The sequence below is a fragment of the Myotis lucifugus genome, unplaced genomic scaffold, assembly GCF_000147115.1.
Source record: "Myotis lucifugus unplaced genomic scaffold, Myoluc2.0 scaffold_0, whole genome shotgun sequence".
NCBI lineage: Eukaryota > Metazoa > Chordata > Mammalia > Chiroptera > Vespertilionidae > Myotis > Myotis lucifugus.
Genome location: NW_005871048.1, coordinates 44,309,115 through 44,327,798, shown reverse-complemented (window position 1 = coordinate 44,327,798; position 18,684 = coordinate 44,309,115). Strand labels below are relative to the sequence as shown.

Here is an 18,684-nt window from a genome sequence, read left to right as displayed (position 1 = left end):
TAGTGTGAGTTTGCGTTTATTTGCTGTTAGTACTTATTTTAAAACTATAATCTTTAGAAAAGTATGCAGTTCAGATTACAGATTACCAGCCCAGAATAGATGGTTACAAAGGCTGGCATGTGCACGTCAGCCTCATGTTTGGTCTTTGAAAAATCTTCCAGCACATAGAGGAAGTCAGGTTTCTACGGAAGTGCCCTGAGACCACACTTACTCTTCACATAAAGGCAAATGTGATATGATTTTTCTACCTCAGATCCCTTTCAAGAACACTTAGTCATTTTGTAACATTATAGCTTAACCTGTTATTTTTCCCATTTTTTCCTATAAGATGGGGAGGCATTAGAGCATTTGTGGTTAAAATTGCGGGTTCTGGAGTTAGACCACATGGTTTCAAATCCTAGTTCTACTGTTAATCGCGGTATGCCTCAATTTCCTTATCTCAGACATTGCGATTACAGTATTTACTTCATACAATTGTTTTGGAATTTAAATCAGATACTACATGAAAAGGACCTAGCATAATGCCTGACATAGTGAAGTCTCAATAGATGTTGACTATTATAATTACTGTATATGTTTGTTTTATCTAAATGTAGGATCAGTTTTTTTAGAAGATTATATATGAAAAAGAGGCAAAATACTCAGTTATCTGGAACCCTTTCTCTGCAAGAGTATTTTTATTGGGATGTCCTCTAACACAGGTGGCCTATTCCAGCAACCCAGTGATTTTAGTCTCCTTTGGCCCTTTAGGATTTGCAGCTCTTCATATCTAGGATCAGCACAATTATAGTGGGAAGTCAAGCAAAACATTTTTTGCATAAAGGGAGGAAGGCAGAATGTGAGTTGGCGTTGACATCTGTGCTTCTGCCCTGGGCCAAAAGCAGAATGGTTATTGCTGCTGATTCGGCATCCCATCTGCTCCCTTCTCGGTGGTTAAGCCGCTCTTCCTTTCCCTTCCCTGTAGAGCCGCGGGGATGATGAAGTCAGGGAGCGAAGACTGGGATCTAAAGCTTGTGAAGAGGGAAGCCAGATAGAGTTGCAGGGAAAGACAACAGAAGGATAACCCCAGTGACCCAGCTGGGAAAATGCTAAAACTCCGCTGCCAGTGGCAATTTTACACAAGTTCTTTGGATGGTGTGAAGGTTAAAACCAGCCTGTTCTAGTCAAGTTCCAGCTCTCTGCTCAGGAACTTTTCTGATATCCAATTCAACAATTTACTAAACTTTCCCTAAAAACAACAACAATAACAGAAACCTTTATTTTAACTCTTAGCCAGAGCTTAGAAGTACTTTATTTTTACAAGGTGTCAATGTAAGAAACATCCCAACCTGGAGAGAATTTTTATGAGTTCATTTGAGCCAAACTGAATACATGCCAGAAAGCAAGGTCTCAAATGCTGCCTGCGAATGACAGTTCTTATGTTTGGGATTGAGGGAAGTAAGGGAGATTACATGAGGGTGGGAAATCTCTATGATTGGATTACAGGGTGGTTAAAAATTGGGTGCTCTCTTGGTGGTGGTTTTCAGAGAGGTCTGAAAAAGAGGCATTTCAAATGTGCATTAACCTAGATCAGTGATGGCGAACCTATGACACGCGTGTCAGAGGTGACACGCGAACTCATTTTTTTGGTTGATTTTTCTTTGTTAAATGGCATTTAAATATATAAAATAAAATCAAAAATATAAATCTTTGTTTTATTATGGTTGCAAATATCAAAAAATTTCTATATGTGACACGGCACCAGAGTTAAGTTAGGGTTTTTCAAAATGCTGGCACACCGAGCTCAAAAGGTTCGCCATCTCTGACCTAGATACACAAAAACAATGGACAGGGCTTGCTTAAGGCAAAGAGAACCTTTTACTAGGGAAGTTATAGGCCTGGGGCTTGACTACCCACCTTGACCTGCCCAGTTAGGAATCACTCTGTGAGGTTACGTTGGGTCACTGATTTATTATAGCACCCCTTTTTTATTCACAGAAGAGTGCTTTAACTTCTGAATACATTCTTTGTTTCTCCTTTCTTTAGCCGCATTTATCTCACCCCTCTTGCCAACTAATACACAGCCTAACTCCCACTGAAGTGACATCTCATTTTATTTTTTAAATTTGTTTTAAAAGTTTTTTATTGCCCGGCCAGTGTGGTTCAGTGGTTGAGCATCGACCTATGAACCAGGAGGTCATGGTTTGATTCCCAGTCAGGGCACATGCCTGGGTTTCAAGCTCAATCCCCAGTGAGGGGCGTGCAGGAGGCAGCTGATCAATGACTCTCTTTTATCATTGATGTTTCTGTCCCTCTCTCCCTCTCCCTTCCTCTCTGAAATCAATAAAAAGCAATAAAAATGCCTGGCCATTAAGGTAACATCTACCTAATCTGAGAGGTACTACTCAGACTTTCTATAAACATGGTTTTCTTAGACACACTCATTTAAAGTTTAGAACATAAAACATCACACATACACAAAGGGTATCTGTCTGTTGTAATTTAACTCTTTAATTAATTTTGATTAAAACCTGAGTAGTTAAGTAGTAGAGAAAAATCAGTTTAGAAATCAGTAGGAAAATCCTGATTTTTTTTTCCCCAGTTATGATTTCTGGATAATTGTTCCATGTTTGTTTATGATTCAAAAGAATAAAACATTATTTTAATATAGAGTATTAGGGGATATTTTTTATGCTGCTTAGCTGCTGTGTTTTATTTTCACTTAATTCTAAGGTTTTCTAAACCTTCATTTAAAGGGGCAGTTGACTCTGATTCTGACTTAAGTTTTAGAGAATTTTCTTTATATGTAATTCATCACCTATTTGTTTTTCATCCATTGTTGTTGTTGTTGTTGTTTTAAAAAAAGACCTCTCTGTTTACTTTCTAGACTGATTTTGCACGATTTAGTGGAACAAATGTGGAAACTGACTTTGTAGAAGTGCCATCACAAATGCTTGAAAATTGGGTGTGGGACATTGATTCCCTCCGGAGACTGTCAAGGCATTATCAAGATGGGAGGCCTATTGGGGATGATCTGCTTGAAAATCTTGTTGCTTCTAGACTGGTCAACACAGGTATGACTTGTCATTTTAGAAAGGGAAAATAAATTAGAATTGCTTAATAGGGGGTTGCTGGCATCTTCTATAGAACTGTTTCCCCTTTAATAGTGACAGTACCCCCAGAGCACTAATGTGGGAAGACCACTTAATACACTGCAATACTGAGCCTTGGGATTATGTCCAAGAAAAAGATACATCTAAAAGGACACATATTTAATACCCTTTGTAATACTTTAAGCAATAGAAAAAATAAATAAATAAAAAAGATACATCTACTTTTCCATCTTAAATGAGATGTTTTGCTTCCATTTTGTAATGAGTACTACAGGAGTCACTTTTGAAATCTATGATCTTGTGCTATTAGAACACACAGTTCTCTTCTGCAAAACATGCCCAAACATTCTTATGTTATTAGGTCTTCTGACCCTGCGCCAGATTGTTTTGAGCAAAGTTGATCAGTCTCTCCACACCAACACATCGCTGGATGCTGCAAGTGAATATGCCAAATGCTGCACAGAAATTTTAGGTGTTGAGGCTACTCCAGGTACGGAAGTTCTATTATGACTTGAGTTCATTTTTCCTGTGTCGCACAGGATGTGCTCCTCACGCTGCCAGGGAAGAAGGGGTTTGTCAGGCAGATTACCTCATGTATTTTGTTTCTGATTTCTGTCATCAGGCCATGACTTTCGGACTTTCGTATTATGAGTGTCCTCTCCAAATGTACTTGAAGGAAAGGTGGCTCCAGCTTTTGCAGCATTTTAGTGTAATCAGGCGTGAGCAGTTGGCCTCCACCCCAGAGCGCAGAAAGCCATTCACATTTGGCAGCACCCACCCGGCTCCTCCCTCCCTGTGTGCACCAGGACTTCCCAATGATTTCAGTAGCAAGCTGGGGGGGTGGGGAGTGGGGGCAGTTTTAGAGAGAAGCACGACTTCTGCGTTGTTTCTGACTCTGAGATCAGCTTGACTTAGATCTCTGACCTAATACTTAGATGATTCATGTGGGTGGGTGGATAGCTGCACACACATGTGTGTTTACACTTATATTATGTATATTTAAAGCTAACATGTAGTTCTACTTATATGTAGTTGGTAAGGAGACTTTTTTCCACCAATAAGTTGTTATTTAAATGAATCAGTCATAGTTGTAGAGATGATAAAGTTCAGAATAGTCAGTAGAGTCTAAGCTCCTCACTTCCTTTTGTGACCTGTTTATAGTTGACCCTACAGCAGCTTTGTGCCTGAGGCCACTTCAACATCAACAAAATCCTTTCGAATGTATCCCTAGAGGTAAATGGAGTTGTTAAAAACCTTTTTATACAAAAAAACAACACCTTTTTAGCTTTTCAAGTAAAGAGTTCATTTTCCATAATTATGAACCTAATAAGTGCCATTCTGACACATTTTAAATATAAAGATGTGACAAAGAATAGGCTTAATATTAGAGTATTTGTAAAACACTTGTGTGTCTAAGGGAGAAGAAAGGACTGAGGAATTCTGAAACACTGAGCTATCTGATGGGTGTGGACAAAGCCTCTGAAACTATTGTTAAGCATTCCAGAGCTTAGGGCCGAAAACAGAAACCAGCTCTGAGGTTGAGCCATCCCTGGAGGGAAGTTTGTAAACATCTTGACCAAGGGCACAAGGAAACCCAGGTTGTATTAGAGGTGAAATCCTATCTCACCTCCCCCAGCAGGGCTCCCTAGGAAACCTTAGCTAGCTGATAACCTGGTAATTAACATTTACCATCACATTGATTGAAATGTATCTTTCCTTAAAGGCACAAACATGCCAGCTACTTTTGGACATTTAGCAGGGGGATATGATGGCCAATATTACGGATATCTTTGGAGTGAAGTATTTTCCATGGATATGTTTTACAGCTGTTTTAAAAAAGAAGGAATAATGAACCCAGAGGTATTGTATTCTTTTCTCTTTTTGTTAATTTTAGTTGCTTTCTCCCCTTTAACTCCTAGTGTAAAATACGAATTACACCTAGATTTTAGAGTAAGAGATTTTGGTAACAGCTTTTAACTTAAAGTCTTGCATCTTCTTAAATCATCACACTTCAAGTTGCAGCACACAAGTGATTAACTCTAATTCTATATGTTTAAAAAAAAAAGCCTACTGCATTTTCTTGCTTATTAACATTCCAATATATTGCATAATTAAAATTGAAAGCTTTGTCTGTGCATTTGCACATTTATAGCTGCTAGTTTTGACATGTGCCACACCGTGCTTTAGCTTTACGGGTGATTGGGAAAGAAAACCAAACTCCTTCCTCATATAAATGGTCTATTTATGTTTTGATATTCTCTACGCACTTTCCTTATACATTTTCTGTGGGAGACACCCTTTTTCTGTGACTGGCATACCCCACCTACTGCATAGTTTGTAACCTGAATGCCTTTAAGTAATTTAAGCTGCTTCATTAACCTGAGCTGTTCCTTTCCGTGTACAGCGAGTTGACTGCCAGGTGGCTGCCAGCCAAACCTTCCTGAGTTACAGTCCCCCAGTCTCCAGTCTTGCAGAAGAGTCAGCTGTCAGATTTTTTCTAGGGCTAATGCATTTTCCACTGTGTTTTTTTATTTTTTTTCATTCTGTTTGATCCAGAAATTAGAAGAACAAATTACCAACATCAGACTCTCTGTGCCTATTTCAACTAGCTGATTTGTTCCTCAAACTTTATGTTTCTGGATTGCATACTGCCTTACATGTTCACACTGAATGCATTGATGTAATTTAGATTATCCCTCCCACCCCACCCCCCACCACCACCACCATCACAAAAAATAATGATAATAATAAAACCCACCTCCTGGGTACCTACATTCAATACACTAGCCTTTCCAGTCACTCTGTCTTCCACCCTCCCCTACCCAAGCTGTGAGGTCCCTTTAAGTCTCCTTCATTCCTGGGCCAACTCATTTACAATGGCAGTGGTCAACCGTGGACTGCTGTTCTCATAAATATCCTGACTTCAGCATGACCTTCAGCCAGTGCCCAGCCCTGGATTCCTCCACCGAGTCATTTAGAGATGGTGCCCTTGGGGTTCAGAGTGTTCTGGGGAAGATCGTATGACTCCATTAACATGCCCAACTACAAAGTCATGCTGTCCGCCTGCACTGGACACCACTGTCACTCTGCAGTCCTGCTCCACTCCCTTGTTGAGTTCTCCTGTCTCAGAAGTGATTCCTCTAATACTAAGCCTTCCTAGTTTGCCATCTTGGAAAAAATCTGGGGCTATTGCTGTTAGCTCTGATAACCTCAGGTGTTCTTTCTTACACAGTCTAATTTCTTAGTGTAAGAAACAGTCTTTGCAAACCTCTATTTCCAGGCTTTTGCCTCCATCCACTGAATTGGCAAGTTATCCTCTCTCCAAAGTTACCAAGGATGACCCAATCGGCAACCTTTAAAGGCCCTTGTCTACCTTTTTGATTTTTGTAACTTCTTGCTTCTTGTTATTCCTCTCTTTGTTCACAGCCCTGAGGTTAGCAATCCTTCCTTCCCAGAACCTCCTGAGTTCCTGTAGGTCTTTCCCCCTTCACAAATATATTCATTCTATTTCTTCCACCTAAAATGTATGCCTTCCTTGCCTATGCTTCTCAAAAAACATTCTTAAAGGCCCTACTCAAATGGCCACTCACTTATGAAATCTTCTAGATCATCTAAACCAGTGGTTCTCAACCTTCCTAATGCCGTGACCCTTTATTACAGTTCCTCATGTTGTGGTGACCCCCAACCATAAAATTATTTTCGTTGCTACGTCATAACTGTAATTTTGCTACTGTTATGAATCGTAATGTAAATATCTGATAAGCAGGATGTATTTTCATTATTACAAATTGAACATAATTAAAGCATAGTGAGTAATCATAAAAACAATATGTAATTATATATTCAATATGTGTTTTCCAGTGGTCTTAGGCGACCCCTGTGAAAGGGTCGTTCGACCCCCAAAGGGGTCGCGACCCACAGGTTGAGAACCGCTTATCTAAACCAAAGTGGTCTTTCCATCCTCTGAACAGATGAGTGGACTTGGGCATGAGGGAAAAATTTCAATAAGCTTTTTCTTGTGTCTGTAATGTTTAATGCAACTATTATACGAAGTGAAAAAATTTGGATTTTTCTTTTTTTAAAACTATATTTTTATTGACTTCAGAGAGGAAAATAGAGGGAAAGAGAGATCAAAACATCAGTGATGAGAGAGAATCATTGATCGGGCTACCTCCTGCATGCCCCACACTGGGGATTGAGCCCGCATGTGCCCTGACTAGGAATCAAACCGTGACCTCCTGGTTCATAGGTCCATGCTCAACCACTGAACCACACCAGCTGGGCTGAAGCTTTCTCTTATTTTTACAAAGAACATGGATTATTGTAGAAATCAGAGGACAGTGTTTAAAGAGACATAGGTCTAGATATATAAAGGCACAATTATGACCTCTTACTGGCTCATAGTGGGTGAGGTTTCCTGGCATAAGTGCTCCTGTACCTCTTTCCATTAAGTGTCCTCACTCATCTCCTCTGTGCTTCCTCTCACAGGAGCACATCCCAGTCCCTCCACTGTTACTCAGTCTCCTCCACCTGTCAAGGCAACAGCCAGAGTGCAAAGTACTGATCCCAGTGGGTCCCAAGGAACTTGCAAGTCCAGCAGAAGCAATCCTGCCCTTATGCTTCCAAACTTCCTCCAGTTCTCAAGCCTCACAGCTTGGCAGGCAGCCAGACTATTAATTTAAATAAAAGGGCTGCACTGAACTTGGAGAAAGCAAGATTCCCAGCAACTTGGACTTGTTTCCTTGTGATGTTAAAAACAAATTTTAGTTTTACTAAAATTTTGGATCCAACAGTGCTAGCTATTATTCCTTGTCTTATGCCATGAATCTGGACTTAATCCCTTCTTTTTTCTTTCCTAGTAAATGTGACTCTAGTGTCCAATAAGAATCCCTTTGCACCCCATCCTCACACTCTTTTATGGGACAGCTTTTTATTTTATTTTTTTTTAAATATATTTTATTGATTTTTCACAGAGAGGAAGGGAGAGAGATAGATAGTTAGAAACATCGATGGGAGAGAAACATCGATCAGCTGCCTCCTGCACATCTCTATCCACTGAGCCAAACCGGTTTCGGCTATGGGACAGCTTTTTAAATAGCCATTTTATTCCCTCCTGTAGTGTACTGTTTGTTTGAGTTCGGTTTGTTTTTTGTTTGTATATTTTTTATAAATGTTTGCTCTAAAATAACACTGATTTACAAAATTCAAATATCCACCATTAAGTAATAGGGTTCTACAAAAAGGTTAGGTCATTAGTATCACAACGATGTGATGAAGATAACAGAATTTTTATGGGAATCAGTATATCATGCAGACTTCATTTGCCCGAGGCCCTTGCCCTCCCCCGCATGTATTTTGATTTTGAGGAGATAGCAGGTTGGCCTTTCAAGCAGTCAGTAGTAATACTTGATCCCCAAGTTTATCATGATTTGTTGACCTGATTGATCATGGTCATTGGTATCAGCAAAAGAACGCCTCCAGGCCTTCTCTCGGTAACCTCTTCCCATCCTGCAAAGCCCAGAGTTGGCTCTGAGAACCTTTGCAGTTCTTAGCAAGCAGAACTGTAGAAAGTGGACCACTCACTGGGAAACCAGCAATAGGAAGGTTCCAGTATAAACCTGGAGTCTCCTGAATACCAGATGGTAGCAATGGAATATTTTATGGTACAGTCGTCTCCATTCTATTTTGTGGGCTTCTATCCAAGTGTCAGAACTGGCCATTTATCTATAACTAGTAGCCCATTGCGCAATACTGTGCAGTAGGCTGCCCACTGCTTCCGTGGGAGCTGGCAGGAACCGCAGTGCACCACCTGGAGCTGCGCTGCTTCCACCGGAGGCAGGAGGGAGCCGCGCTGATTCCGTGGGAGGTGGGAGGGAGTCACGCCACTTCTGCTGGAGCATGGAGGGACTCGTGCAGATTCCGTGGGAGGCAGAAGGGACCCGAGCTGCTTCTGCGGGAGGCAGGCCTGCCGTCTCCTCTCCGGGCCTGTGCTCAGCTGCGGAGGCTGCAGGCCAGCCCCCTGTCCCTGAGCCGCGTCCAAGCCTTTGCAGCCCTGGGCAGGAGCCGCCTCCAAGCCATCGCGGCCCCTGGGCGGGAACCACCTCCAAGCCTTCGCAATCGCAGGCCGAAAGGAAGGCGGCTCCTGGGTCCCCGGGGTGCCGCCTTGCCTGCGCCCGGCTTTCTGATTGCGATCACCGGCTGGGGGTGGGGAAAGGCACCCCAGTTCTCCGATCCAGGGCCAGGGGGCAGGGCAGAGGCAGTTGCCCTGCCACCCAGCTCCGATCACCGTTCCTCCGTCGTTCCCCTTTCGCCTCCCATCATTGCGCCTATGTCTGCAAATTAACTGCCATCTTTGTTGGCGGTTAACCGCCATCTTTCTTGGCAGTTAACCGCCATCTTTCTTGGCAGTTAATTTGCATATCACCCTGATTAGCCAATGGGAATCGTAGCGAAGGTACGGTCAATTACCCTGTCTGTCTTTTATTAGATAGGACAGACTCTCTCTGTTTGCTATCTCTGTGTGTTTTTTCTCTAGTTTTTTATATTCTTCACTAGAAGCCCAGTGCGCAAAATCACGCAGCCCCGCCCACCCGTGGCAGTCTTTAGTTGGTCATTATGGCATTAGGGCCACGGCCTTTTATAATATAGATAGTAAATAGAAAATCTTAACTGTTTAACTAGTTTGTTAAATGTTATCTAAAGTTTTTGTTTCTAGTGGAAAATGGAGAAGTCTCATTATCAGACATATCTTTTACTTCTCCAACTGGTCTCTTAAATAATTGGAAGTGCTTGAGATGAACACTTTTCCAGTCAGCTCTAAGAGCTCTTGAAGGATATCTGTAAGGTCACCAAATGTAGTTTCAAAATCCAGCAGCTAATCATAGGGTTGAAAACACGGGGGCTTTTAACTAGGGCCATTTCTTTTTATAAGACAATTTCATCGTGGGAAATTTTCCTAAGAAGTCATAGATTGTGGATTCAAAGGCAATTATATTTTTAAACTAGAATTATCTTCCTCCTCTTTTGCATTCAGAGAAATTGCTAAGCTTTTTTTCCCCATCAATGAAGAAGAAATGGCAATCAAGTATCACTGCAGAAAGGAATACCAAGAAAATCAAGATAAAGTGAAGCTATTATATTTAATGCGTAATGCCCTAAAGAAGCAGCTAGATCTTACATCCAGTAATAGACCAGACACAGAAACATGAAGAATCTTGGTTAAACATGAAAAACAACGACCTGGCAGAGAATGTGTGCTGTAAAGCTAAATATTCCAGTGCTTTCCACATAGAATCCTAAGCCCAATTCCTGCTGTTATGTGTTGCTAAGGGAGAATAGGAAATTTCCTCTCCGACAGGCCTCACCAGTGGATTAACCTCTGCTTCAGCTCTCCTAATCTACCACCCAAAAACTGATTCTTCTTTCACTTCAGCCTTTTCTGAGTTAGATTTTGCCTGATTTAAAGGACAAAGGAAGGAAATAGGATTGATTTCCAACCTGCTTCTTGAATATTTACAAGGCCAGACCTTGTAAGTCTTGAATCCCAAACAGCTAGAAGCAGTTTTTCTTCCTTTGTGTTCTTACAGCCCTCCTTTGTGTTTCTCTTAGAGCCCTAATAATCTGCCTTGTTAATTCCCTATTTCTTTATTTTACCTTGTAACCGGAACGGTTCTATTCAGCTGTGTTTTTGTCCTCTGCTTCAAACCTGTTACATTTAATTAGTACTGTTAGGAATGGGTACCTCTTGGGATCTAACCCGTAGTTCTTAGCCTATCTGCTTCCATTCCTCTATCCCCCTGACACATACTACTACCCAGGGTATCTTTTTTCTCCTGATCTCCTCCCTCCCCTTAAATAAAGGTCTATCCTCCTAGCCTCACAAATTGAAACTTTGCTTAATGTTTCCAGAAGGCCACTTCTAGTCAAGGGCAGATTCCTGCCACTGTTCTTGTTTTTATCCCCCTGACTACCAGCACCAATCTTTCACTCTCTCTCTCCTTCTTTGTTGTTGTCAGAGGTATTCTTTTTCCACCCTCGTAGGAAACAAAGGGTGTACTGTTGGGAAGGAGCTTGCAAACAGGCTGCAGAAGGAAGATTTCAAAGTCCACTTTTAAAGCAGACCGGGGAGCCTGTTAGGTGCCGGCTCATCATTCCCTGCCCTGGGTGGATGCTCTGCCGGATGCCTGTTACTCAGTGTAGGAAGGAGCCGACTCTGGCTGCACTCCCCAGAGCATCATCACGAGAAGGAGGAAGCGAGGGAAGGAGGTTTGGAAGGCAGTGGGCGCTTGTATGTGTTGCTTTAGAGATGCCAGAGGTAGCAGGAGACCCAATCTGTTTCCCATTTATATAGTATTCTCATTACTCATAGATTGTGGACATCCTTCATTCAGGTAGTTATGAATGCTCTTAAAGGATCACCTCAAATAAAAGGTACATATTCTTAGATAAAATGAGTGCCTTGTCTCTCCTACTTAATATTCTTACTGAATTACAGTTCTTACTAATAGTGGAGATGAAGTCTGTTGTGCTTTTTTTTTTCATGTGTAGTAGGACACAGAAGTAATTTTAAGGAAATACCAAACCAGGACTGCATTTGTTTCCCTGAAATTTACATGAGAAACTGAACATAGGGCAGTGTCAGAGGGAAGGAAATGAAAGGGGAGGGATAGATGACAACTAAGGTTTATTGAATACTATATGCCAGGTATTTAAGTAGGGAGTAGGCAATGTACTGAATTCATCTCCTCCGATTCCCCATAAACTTTGTGAGGTACGCATTTTCCCATTCTACAGGTAAGGAAACCAAGGCCCCAGGTCACATAGCTGAGGGTGAAGCCAAGAGTCAAACCTGGGCCTGACTCCAAAACTCCTGATCTGGCTTTAGAAATCACCCCTGTTAGAGAGGACTTGCCAGAAGATACCCTTCCCGGATGAAAGACCAGAGAGGTGACTGATGGTGATTCTCCTTCATGGAATAGGTACTAGGTGCTCTTACTATATGCAGATCCTCCTGAAGGATTTTTTTAGCATGAAAAATGTTAGTGATTGTCTTAGAGCTTCTCTTCCTGCTTTCCTCACAGTTGAAGTTTCTTTACTGTCATACGCAAAGTAGAACAACTTAGTGCAAAGACTTCTTCCACCTGTGGCATGTGTCTCCCAGACCACGTTCTCTCACCCAGAGGGCCCGGTACCTTCCAAAAATGCAAAAATTCACTTAACTCTTCCTTCCTTCTCTCCTTCCTTCCTTCCTTCCTTCCTTCCTTCCTTCCTTCCTTCCTTCCTTCCTTCCTTCCTCCCTTCCTCCCTCCCTCCCTCCCTCCCTCCCTCCCTCTCTCTCTCTCTCTCTCTCTCTCTCTCTCTCTCTAATCTGTTACCAAGACAACTCTTAAACTCTTCTCCAAACTTCATTGCTAAGGAAATGAAACTATTAAAAGGCCATTGCTCTGTAATTCAGGAAATTGAATCAACTTGTTTGGAGCCCTGAGCAGGGAGGACTAGAGCTGCACTGAGCCCATATTGTGAGACTAAACAGTGCCCTGCTCTGCAATGATTTGACCATGCAGAGGAGGATGAGCTGCTCTTCACAGCACCATGCAGCTCGCTCAGAGCTTTTTTTCACCACCTGAACTACAGTTCTCTGTGCACCATGAGAATACTTTGTAAGATATCAACAGTTAGGGTAATTTCTTTTTTACTTTATTTAGATTTTCACAAAAATTCCTATATTTGTACAATGAAATATATCTAATAAATAAAAGATTCTTAGATCATGAGCATTAAAAATTTCTGCAGGTAAATATTAAAATTATTGAGGTTGGGTAATAGTCACATGATGGTTCATGATACTGTTTTCTCTACTGTTAGTATATATTTTAAATTTTTCTGTAATAAAAGGATTAAAATATTTTTATTAGACTGCAGATAAATGTAACTCACATTTTCTAACTTCTTCCGATACTGCTAATCCAGAGAATGTAGTCTTTCCTTGCCTCTCTTCCCCTCCCTAACTTAAAACTAGTCAAATTTAGAGACATCAGGCAATAGATGGAAGGGAAGGGGGGAGGTAAAGTATGGTTAGGCTCTAGAGCTCTGATCTGCTACTTCTTGAAATAATAAATTCTATGACAATCACTCACATTTTAGGTTCTAGATTGATAGCCACATGGACTATTGAGCACTGGAAATGTGGCTAGTGCTGCTGAAGAACTGAATCGAGATGTGCTATAAATGTAAAAAACACACTAGATTTTGAGGACTTAAAACAAAAAACATCTCAGTAATATTTTATATTGACACTAGAGGCTTGGTGCACAAAATTCGTGCGTGGGTAGGGTCCCTAGGCCTGGCCAGCGATCTGGGCCAATTGGGGCCTTCTGGCTGCTGACTGGGGCCTTCCTTCATTCTGCGCCACCCCCTGGTGGTCAGTGCACATCATAGCAAGCGATCAAACTCCTGGTTGAACTCCCGAGGGGACAATTTGCATATTAGCCTTTTATATATATAGATATGTGGAAATAATATTGTAGATATACTGGTTTAAATAAAATATTTTTCTAAAGTTAATTTCACCTATATTTTTAACTTTTTAAAATGTGATCACTGGCCTGTGTGGTTCAGTGGTTGAGCATCAATCCATGCAACAAGAGGTTGTTGATTCGATTCCTGGTCAGGGCACAGGTTTGGGGTTGCAACTCGATCTCCAGTAGGACGGGCGCAGGAGGCAGCTGATCTGTGTTTCTATGTCTTCCTTCTCCCTCTCCCTTCCTCTCTCTCTAAAAAAATTAAAAAGATGTCATTATTAGAAAATTTAAAGGTATATATGTGCCTCACATTGTATTTCCATTAGATAGTATTGCCCTAGAGTTTATGAGAAGATAACTTTATGTGACTGATTATTTATTCCTGATTAGGGCCCAAGACTGTAAAGTTAGATGTTAGCCTGTAAATGATTAAAAAGCTGATGGTTTCTGTTTATAATCAAAAGATAACCCCAAAAGTTTTCATTTTATGGCCCTCTAGGATACTAGTTTTATATCTAGTTGGTAGATTTCATTTATCCATATTTTACTTTCTTTAATGGTTTGACTAGACTTATCTCTCATGGTTGTACCAAGCAGAATCATTGTTGTAAGTCAAAAGTTAGATTACTTTTGTCTCTGGAAATTGTTTTAGCTATTCTTTTTTAATTAATTAATTTATTATTATTATTGTCTAGCTATTCTTGTATTCAAAAACACTCTTGGTCCTATAGATCAAATGATATAATGGATATAAATTTAAGAGTGTTACTCTGTGAACTATTGTTTAATGTTTCTATTTAGAATTATGCTTCATTGAATTGTCTTGCCTTGCTTCCCTAAAAGGACAGTTAGAAGGAAGTGAAAATATTGAATAACATGGATATTGAGTTACAGTTCTTTTCTTTCACTTGATCTGCTCATGTGTTTATGCACATAAAGGCATAGGAAATGTAATATTTTATGAATTTTAAAAAAATTTTTAATTGATTTGAGAGAGAGAAATATTAGTTTGTTCTTCTATTTATTTATGCATCCATTGGTTGATTCCTGTATTTGCTCTGACTGGGGCTCAAACCCGCAAACATGGTATATCAGGATGACTCTTGAGTGAACTGAGCTACACGGCCAAGGTGGAAATGTGATACATTTTAAAATTGCAGATCTGGTTCCCAAAAACACCTTTACAAAGGTCCTCATTTCCAGTGCTGGGCCCACAGAAATGTCTTACCCTGAACCATGGGGCATGTGCTATTCCTACCCCCTCCTTGTCCACAAGGAATAGGGGTTATTTATGAGCCCCTCATAAAAACAGAGAAGAAGCCGGTTGGCAGGAGCTGTGTCACCATTTCCAGGTACTCAGAACCCCTTGCTTGTGGCCTTCTTGAATACTTGGCTTTGCTAACCCTTTTGAAATCACATTTGAGGGGCGGTAATAAATAGGAACCTGTTATACATTCCATCTGGCAATTTTTAAAATGTTTTATTTATTCTTAAAGAGACAGAGAAAGACAAAGAGAGAGATGTGAATTTATTGTTTCACTTATTTATGCATTCACTGATTGCTTTCTTTTGTGTGATCGAACCCCAACCTTGGTGCATCAGGACAATGCTCTAACCAACTGAGCCACCCGTCCAGGGCCCACCTGGCTGTTTTTTGTTTGTCTGCCTGTTCACATTGTCAGTTTACTGCTGAGAATCAAAGGAGACAAGACAGTAATAAAGGGAAGTGTAGACCAGAGGTCTGCGCTTCAGATCTCTTAGCTACCAAAATAAACAAATACCGCAGAGCTGCCGCCCAGACGGAGTAGAGCTAAAATTCCCCTTTTTTTCTCACTCCTACCCCTTTCTCTTTTGTATCTAGAGGTTTGCGAAATTATTATGACTGTGAATTGTTAGGCATGATGTTTTATTTTATTAGGTTGGAATGAAATACAGAAACCTAATCCTGAAACCCGGGGGATCTCTGGACGGCATGGACATGCTCCAGAATTTCTTGAAACGTGAGCCAAACCAAAAAGCGTTCCTAATGAGCAGAGGCCTGCACGCTCCGTGAACTGGGCTCTCTGGTAGCAGTCCATGTCTGGAGGACAAGTCGACATCGCCTTGTGTGCTACTGGCCTGGAAACTGAAGGGAGTTTTGCAAATGAAAATGTAGATTTCTATTGACTGCCTTTTGTCTCTTGATTTGAAGAATTACACAGATGTAAATGGAATTATAAATACGGTGACCTACGAAAAGACCCGTTCAAAAACAATTGTACTATAAAATTTCATAAAAATAGATTTGATTTCTTTTTTTATAAAAGTTTCATATGAATGTAATTTGATTTTTTTACTCTTGTATTCTAAATAATATAATGTAAGAGGGCTCAGAATTCTTAAATTGAATCACATACATTATATAATTTGATCCTACTTATATCTTGCAGTTCTTGACTTGGGATTTCTGGACATAAGTGAATCACCACATTCCTCTGGTGAACATTTTCTTGGAGCCCCACATCCACTTTGACTCTTTGTGTCACAGTCAAGTGTGACCTCTTTGCCTACATACCTCAGGGCCAGGGGAACATGCCTCAGTAATGCATTTATCTTTGTATTTCAGGCCTCGTGATTCCAAGTTTCTGCCACACTTAAATTATGTTCCTCTATTTGGGTTTGTCTTTTCTGTCCAAAGTCCAGTCAGAGAATACCAAACAGTTATGAACTCTAGCCTTGTGTAGTTTGCAAATTTTTGTACCTTGTTTAGAGGATCTGGGGAGCTTGTATTAGAGTTCATTTTCACTTCGGTGTACAAGATTGTCAGTCTTTTGGCACTGTAGCCAGTGAAAACACTGAAGCAAGGAAACGTTCCCCGTATCACGTTTCTAGTAAGTGGTGGGGCCTCTGCCTCATTTACTGCCCACCTCACCCAAAGTGGCTGGTCCACCTGCCCCAAGTGGCTCTTTAGGGATAGAAGCTGACGCAGAAGAGGTCCGGAACCGCAGTAGAGTGGCTTCTGGACAGAGCGTCTTCGAGCAGCTCTCCCAGGTGGCAGGTGTGTGCTTACACTCAGCCACTTACTGAGGGAGGGGCCTCTTCAGGAGTCTGTTTTCAGAGACTCTTGGGATCTCTTTCAGCAAAATGGGGGCCTAAATTCCAGTTCTGTAGCAGACCAGTAAACTCACAGAGCTTATTTTTCCTCTAGGAGTCTACTCAATAAGAAAAACACAACAGGGTAATAAAACTTTTTAAAGGAAAAAAGCAAATTTTGTACGCTACCTAAATCTTCCAGGTGCTCCCACTGTGTGCCTGAGGTTTGACTTCACTGGCCGGCCACAAAATTAGAACCTTTTTATTGTCTTGTCAAAATGGACTTTGTGCTAAGTAAAAAAAAAATATATTATGCTGCATAATAAAATTATAGACAGCAGGAGAAGTCGACAGCTTTAGAGACACAGAAGAAAACCCCGAGATTATGAGTGCCAAGCAAATACCTTAAACATCCACATGAAATCCTACCCTCCCTTTGGAGACAATTGCCTGGCCCTTTTCACTCCCCACTCAGTCTGTGTCACCACCTCTCGTCCCCAAAGCTGTTTTTTATGTTCTTAGCAACCTGTGGTACTTTTCTATATTTTTTTCCCCCAGACTGTTCTGTTTTCCAGTTTCAGACAAAAACTCTCTTCAGCTTTTTCTATTGCCCAGTGTGTCTCCTTAACAATAACTTTATCATAACTCTTAACTTACTTCACGTGGAAAAACTAATACTTGGTGTGAAAAAAAGCTGCACACAATAAAGTTGCATTTATTATCCACGAGAATGAGCTCACATTTCTTTCATACATGCATGTGAAAACTGAAGTGCATAGAAGAAATAAAGCTATGGTGTTCTTTTCACTTAAGGTACACATCTAATAGTTAAAATCTGCCAAAGAACAGCAACAAAAATACACAAATATGTATATATTCTCTGGCATAATTTAAAACTAAGGACTTAGTTGTTAAAGCTCTTTTGAATGTGACTATCCATCTGCTTGTTCTTTTTTTCCAGATCTGCACATAAAGTGTCGACAAGGCACTCTGAATGGTGGGTAACCATAAAAATTGTAGTTGCACAACCTACACTTGAGGTTTGTGGACTGAGCCCACACATAAAGTCTCTCTTGCCCTAGCCAGTTGGCTCAGTGGATAGAGTGTCGGCCCAGAGTGTGGACTGAAGGGTCCCAGGTTCGATTCCAGTCAAGAGCACATACCTTGGTTGCAGACTCAATCCCTGGCCTTGGTCGGGGCGTTTGTGGGAAGCAACCAATAAATGTGACTCTCATCGACATTTCTGTTACTCTGTCTCTCCCCCTCCCTTCCTCTCTCTCTAAAAATCAATGGAAAAATATCCTCGGGTGAGGATTAACAACAACAAAAAAGACACTTGAACCCTGGCCAGTGTTGCTCAGTTAAAGCATCTTCCCATGCACTGAGAGGTCGCAGGTTCAATTCCAGGTCAGGGCACATGCCCAGGTTGCGGACTCCATTCCCAATTAGGGGGCGTGCTGGAGGCAGTCCATTGATGTTTCTCTCATCAATGTTTCTCTCTTCCTCTCTCTAAAATCAATAAAAACATATATTTTTAAAATAGACACTTGATGTCTCTGTTGACATCTTTGTGGCTAAGATGAGGATATGCCTGGATAATCATTAGTCAGGTGAATTCCTAGCTATTGAAACCACTTAAGAGAGTTGAATAATGATTCACATTAAAAGTTTTGGGAGCCGTAACTGGTTTGTCTCAGTGGATAGAGTGTTGGCCTGCGGACTGAAGGGTCCCAGGTTCAATTCCGGTCAAGGGCATGTACCTTGGTTGTGGGCACATCCCCAGTGGGAGTTGTGCAGGAGACAGCTGATCGATGTTTCTAACTCTCTATCTCTCTCACTTCCTCTCTGTAAAAAAATCAATAAAATATATATTTTTTAAAAAAGTTTTGGGAAATTTCTAGTCCTTTGGGTGAAGACACAAGAAATTCCATAGGCAGTATTATTAAATTTACAGATAACAGCAGGAATGTTTAAATATGATATTATTAAGATTTAAATTA

The 18,684-nt window shown here is 40.9% G+C and overlaps 1 protein-coding gene across 14 annotated transcripts in view; it reads left to right on the top strand.

The window, feature by feature from the left end:
- NLN (neurolysin) overlaps positions 1-17,412 on the top strand; it is a 73,709-nt gene extending 56,297 nt beyond the window's left edge. For 6 of the 14 annotated variants that reach the window (XM_014452296.2, XM_023751362.1, XM_023751361.1 and 3 more), the window contains 5 exons: positions 2,867-3,053; positions 3,454-3,582; positions 4,254-4,325; positions 4,816-4,952; positions 7,581-7,788. In XM_014452296.2, coding sequence (XP_014307782.1) covers positions 2,867-3,053; positions 3,454-3,582; positions 4,254-4,325; positions 4,816-4,952; positions 7,581-7,769 — 714 coding nt within the window. In that variant the 3' untranslated portion in view covers positions 7,770-7,788. Of the gene's footprint in view, positions 1-2,866; positions 3,054-3,453; positions 3,583-4,253; positions 4,326-4,815; positions 4,953-7,580; positions 7,789-12,546; positions 12,866-15,473 lie in introns of those variants that run through there. The other 8 variants (XM_023751372.1, XM_023751363.1, XM_023751379.1 and 5 more) reach the window with 8 other exon arrangements.
- Positions 17,413-18,684: the final 1,272 nt, after the last annotated feature.